Consider the following 5,543-nt stretch of genomic DNA (forward strand, 5'->3'; position numbering starts at 1 on the left):
AAGCGTAGAAGCCATATGTTTAATTTTGCTCAAAATAAATTTTATAACCATGATGGAACTATGATTTGAGAGGAGCTTGATGAACGTCACTCAAACGTAAACCACAGAGACAGCAGACCATTGCACCGGCGGAGAGGCATGCGAGCTAGGAGGATTTCCTCTAAATAAAATTATAATTACTTAAAAATCATTATATTATTTACATAACTCATAGTTGCATTAAAATTATAGAACTCTAAAACATGTATTTTATAACATGTTTTATATAAGTTTATTATACCCGCGCTTTGCCGATGCTGATCTCCTGCACGTCGAAATCAGCTAAACTCACCTGAAACTGTTTTAATTAGCCAATGGTCGAGCTTGAGCTCAGGGGTGTTATGATCAGATCATCTGTTACTCTAAACTTCATGTTTTCCTTCACAAACCCCTGGCATGCATTACAGTGGGAGCGGATCGTTTGAACACTATGCGGGCATAAATGATTCAGTGGTGGATAAGGGCTACCACATCCCAACATACGTGAATTTCCATATCCATGCATAAGCCTACTATCACCAGAGCTAAACCCAAAATCTGGTTCCTTGACAGTGGTAATGCCGAGCAGGTTCTTCTGGCAGCCATAATACCATGGTAGTGCGGAGTTGGCCTTGGGACGTGATCTTCTATTCAAGCGTAAGTCGTTAAAGCTTCTAAACAGGTTTAATATGCATCCCATAACCATATTATCACCAGAGGATTCTAGTCCAAACTTCTAAGAAACAGCAAGAAAGGTGAAAGAAGATTCACAAAATCTTCCCTACATTCAAAGTATAGAACCTTCATATCCTGCTTCCGAACTACTACATTCAAAGTTAAACAGCCCGAATCTGCTTCATTCTTATATTCTTGCAGAGCAGGACTCAGTGGCTTTTTCAGCACGTTCATGTTGCGCGAGCTTTGTTTTCTAAGGAAAGCGTCTGTCAAAAGAGTGTTACCAGCAAGGTGAGTACCCAGTAACGTTCAAATGGAAAGTCAAAACTAGCATTATAACAAAAGAGAGAGAGAGAGAGAGAGAGAGAGAGAGAGAGAGAGAGAGAGAGAGAGAGAAAATGGATACGTAAGACTAAATACCTCTTCAGAACCAATGACAAGAAGTGATTCAGTCAACTTGTCAACATCTACATAACCCTGAGCTTTGACGACTTGTAGATACACATTAGTAGAGTTAGATTGCACTTCCATATCATCAGTAACGATGAAGGACGGCTTGCCACAGACAGATACTCCATCAACATCGTTTCGTAATTTGCTTGCATTGCCTACTTCAATCTTCATCTCCATCTTTTTGCCACAACTACATTTTGAGGTATTAAAAATAGCCCACATTTGGCTGCACAAAGTTTTATTTTTATACCCAGGGCAGATGAAGAACTTGCATTCCTCAGTCGTCTCGTTAACGTTCACCTTAAGCCTCCGGAATAGATCATCTTCCAAACTTCTTGGATACAAAAGCATTGTTCGCATGCTTCAGTGAGGAAGTTGTCAGTCTCCATATGTAAAACAGTTTTGTAAATGTTGCTGAAGCAACCCACTGCAGTTTGCTGAGACTATTTATTCACTAGCCTCGCGATGGTCTCCATCTGGAGTTTGAGAAAACCAAAGAGAACGTCAACAAAATCTTTACACGCCTCCACTAAAACTATCTTGTTCTTCTCTTTATCAACTAGAGCTCTCAGACTAAGTTTTGGTTTTGTTGAACTTTCAGCCATTTGGATGTTTGAAAATTGCTAGAGAAAATTTAAGAAAGGAGAGAATGCAGAATCACGTAACTGCATATGGTTCCTTTATAATGAACAAAGCGTTCAGTTCCGAGATGAAAGAATAATGTAATAAATACGAATGTGATGCAATGGAGAAGAAACACAGGAAAAATAGACTGCAGTTTAATCTGCATTGTTTGTCCATTATTCTTTAGGGTATGAATGTGATGAAGTAAAAATATAGAAGAAACACATGAGAAATAAACTGCAGTTTAATCTGCATTTTTTATCCATTCATCTTTTAATATGCAGAATAAATAGACGGCAGTTTTATATGCATGCATAACACTTTGGCTTCGAATGGAATGCAAATAAAAAAAACGAAGATCAAACACAAAATGCAGATCAAGCAGAACAAATGCAGATCATGCAGTACAAATGCAGATCTAACTAGCTAAACTAATTTATCGAATTAACATATTTGATCAAATGTTAAAAGTAATTTTGTAAATTAAATATCTGAAAGTAATTTAAAAATAATCTTAATATTATATATAAAAACAAAAACAAAAATAATATTCGGAGGATTTTTGAATCTGTGAAAGATGAAGAAAAAGAAGTGTAATATTAGTTAAAAGCATACATTGATTTTTGAATTTTTTTTTAATGAATGTAGATATGTGAAACAACTTTAAAATATAAAAACTAATTATTCATAAGATAAAAACTGCATATATATATGTAAAAGAACGAAAAATATATATTTATTGTAAAAACTATTAATTGGTTATATAAAATATTTTAAATTATAAGTATATGTTAATATTAGATGATTATCAATTGCATGCATGAATTTAATAAACTAATTTACATAAAAAAACATGTATGTGTCATAATATATTTGTGGAGAATTAGTATATCTTTTACTAGTATTATTGAATATAAATTCTAATGTTTTAAAGATAATAAAATTTTCATAATTAATTGAAGAAAAAAAATATTAAAATTTACCTTGATTTCAAATTTTTAATGCATGTTGATATATGAAAAACCTAAAAATATATTAGAAATAATTAATCACAAGATAAAAATAACATTTCAACATATTATTAAAAAAAAAATGGGATAATTATTATATATAAAAACGAAAAAACTATAAAACTACAAGAACTTATATACTTGTTAGGGAGAATTCTTAACTTGTGAATGTGAAGAATGAAGATATTTTCAATTTATAGATAAAACTGTGTGTTATTAGAAAAAAAAAAAAAAGTTCACCCATTGGGCATTTGCCCTTCGCTAGACACATTTTCCTTTTTATCTGCGGAACAAAATAATTACAAAGGGAAAATTTCTGCATGCAGTTTTTATATATTTTATTATTTATTTTTGGTTCTACATTTTTGTACCTGAATGGAAAGTGTCTGCATATTAACCTTTTCTGCATTCTTCTTGCATTAGTTCTGTTTTGCATTCAAACCCTTTATATGTAAAAAAAATTGTCCACCAAACACAGCAAAAAAGAGGTTGATCAAAAACAGAGGCCCAATGGATAATTTTCTTTTTTCTTTTCTTTTTTCCTATAAATACTATACACACAACTTCATTTCTTTATTTATAAACTAAAAAGTTCTATAATATTTTTAAAAACACCTATAAATGTTTACTTGACATATTCCTAGTTTAACATAATTTTCTGTAAAAAGTATTTTACACATTATTTTAGTATGCTATAAAATATATAGGGAGATTTGCCAAATATGACTCAAAACTTGACTTTGATTGCAAAAGTATACCCAAACTTGAATCAAATGAAAAACTAACCTAAAAACCTTGTGAAATTACAGCCAGCCCTTGTGACCAAACAAAAAAAACATAAGCCATTTTTACGAATATATCTCCAGTAAGTCGTCTGAGTCGTCTAAGATGCTGAAAGTCGTCTAGTGTAGTTGCTCTTAAAAATAATTTTTAAATTTTTAAAAAAATATTTTGACAAATGAAAAATTAAAATCATGTAATTATAAACAGTTTTAAGAAATGTAAATTAAAATATAATAAAATTGAATAGTTTCCAGTATAGATGAGTGAAAGTAGTTAATCATGATATTCTTTGGTTTTATGGTTTGACAACATATGTTGTGTAGTATTGTATGTATTCTTAGGGTTAGATTTTGGAAAGATTGAATATTTTTTTGAAAAATTAAATTTTTACCTATAAGTGTTTATTTTTTTGTATAGTAAAAACTTTTGAAGTTTAATTTAATTTTATGAAGTGTTTAGTTAGTTAATTAAGTTTAGGGGTTATGTTTAGGGTCTAGACGACTAACTTATAAGTCGTCTGGTGAATAATTTAAACCAGACGACTTACATGTAAGTCGTCCAAATATTCCCGCCTAAAATTTTTTAAAAAATTATTTTTCCGCTTAAATAATTTAAACCATACGACTTACTCGTAAGTCGTCTACGAAGTCTTCTATTTTAGTTTCCCGCTAAAAATATTTTAGTTTCCCGCTAAAAATATTAAAGTCTTCTGGGTGACTTACAAGTAAGTCGTCTAGGAATTCGTCTGAATCAAAAATATTTAACCTAATTGGATTTTTTGTCTTCCTATATAAAGAAAAATTTACACATTCTCTCTCATTTTCTCAAATGGCTGCAACCAAAATGTAATGTTCATCATTCTAAAACTTTTCAACCTCTCTCTAATCTCTTTGAACTTATAAACATTAAGCTTTATATCAATTTATTGTTTTTATTTCATGTCTTTCTCACTAATTTATCTTGTTTTTGCAGATTTTTTATCACATGGTTCTCATCTTCCACTCATTTAAAGGTAGATCTATCAAATTTAGATATGTATTATTTTTTTTGTCCAAAAAAAAAAAGATATGTATTTTTGTGTGTTCTATAAAAATAGATTTATCTAATCTTCCACTCATTTTCTCTGTTTTAAGCCATTTGAACGTTTTTGGATATGCAGGTTTTTCAGATCTGGATTTGGATATGCAGGTTTTTCATATCTGGAAGACGTCTGGGATGACTTACCTATTAGTCGTCTAAAATATAATGCGCTAGACGACTTCCAGGAAGTTGTCTGACGGAGTCTTCTCCCATGTCTCTCCCTTTCATAACAGATCTGAGCGTTTTGGTAAGTTTTTATGTCTGATTTTTCTTCATTTGGTAACTTTCTGTTGCATAAAGTTCTTACTTTTTTCCCAAACTAAAACTCTTCAAACCCACTCTAATCTCTTTGACTTGAAAACACCAAACTTTATATGAATTTTTCAGTTTTGTCTCATGTCTTTCCCACTAATCTATCTTTTTTGCAGGTTTTTAATCACATGGTTTTCATTTTCCACTCATTTAAAGGTAGATCTATTAATTTTAGATATGTATTTTTGTGTACTTTATAAAGGTAGATTTATCTAATCTTCCACTCATTTTCTCTGTTATTAAGTCATTTGAACGTTTTTTGATATGCAGATTTTTCAGATATGAATTTGATATGCAGATTTTTCAGATCTGGAAGACTTCTGGGACGACTTACTTGTTAGTCGTCTAAAATATAATGCGCTAGACGACTTCCAAGAAGTCTTCCAGACGACTTCCAGGAAATCGTCTGGACTTCATGGAAGTCTTCTGACGAAGTCTTCTTCCATATCAAGTGGAGTTCAAGCTTGTCTTTGTAGAGGAATGATCGATAATAGTTTTGTTTGTGGTTTCTTTTGTGATTTGCATGTCTACTCTTCTAGTTGTGAATTTTTTGTAAAATCAGTAATAATGTTTCCCAATATGTACTAT

General features: G+C 31.1%; 1 protein-coding gene across 1 annotated transcript; it reads right to left on the reverse strand.

Annotated features, from left to right (window-relative positions):
- Positions 1–346: 346 nt before the first annotated feature.
- On the reverse strand, positions 347–1,497 carry LOC106308506. The gene is made up of 3 exons (XM_013745665.1): positions 1,397–1,497; positions 1,114–1,336; positions 347–754 (listed from the first exon to the last, which is right to left on the reverse strand). The coding sequence occupies exons 1-3, from the start codon at positions 1,495–1,497 to the stop codon at positions 347–349; spliced, it is 732 nt and encodes a 243-aa protein (XP_013601119.1).
- Positions 1,498–5,543: the final 4,046 nt, after the last annotated feature.

This window comes from Brassica oleracea, chromosome C8 (genome assembly GCF_000695525.1).
Source record: "Brassica oleracea var. oleracea cultivar TO1000 chromosome C8, BOL, whole genome shotgun sequence".
Taxonomy (NCBI): Eukaryota; Viridiplantae; Streptophyta; class Magnoliopsida; order Brassicales; family Brassicaceae; genus Brassica; species Brassica oleracea.

Coding starts and splice junctions, on each gene's coding strand:
- LOC106308506 (XM_013745665.1), bottom strand. CDS start 1,497: ATGCTTTTGTATCCAAGAAGTTTGGAAGATGATCTATTCCGGAGGCTT. Junction 1,337..1,396: donor AAGTTCTTCATCTGCCCTGG/GTATAAAAATAA, acceptor CTCAAAATGTAG/TTGTGGCAAAAAGATGGAGA. Junction 755..1,113: donor TTGTCATTGGTTCTGAAGAG/GTATTTAGTCTT, acceptor GCTGTTTCTTAG/AAGTTTGGACTAGAATCCTC.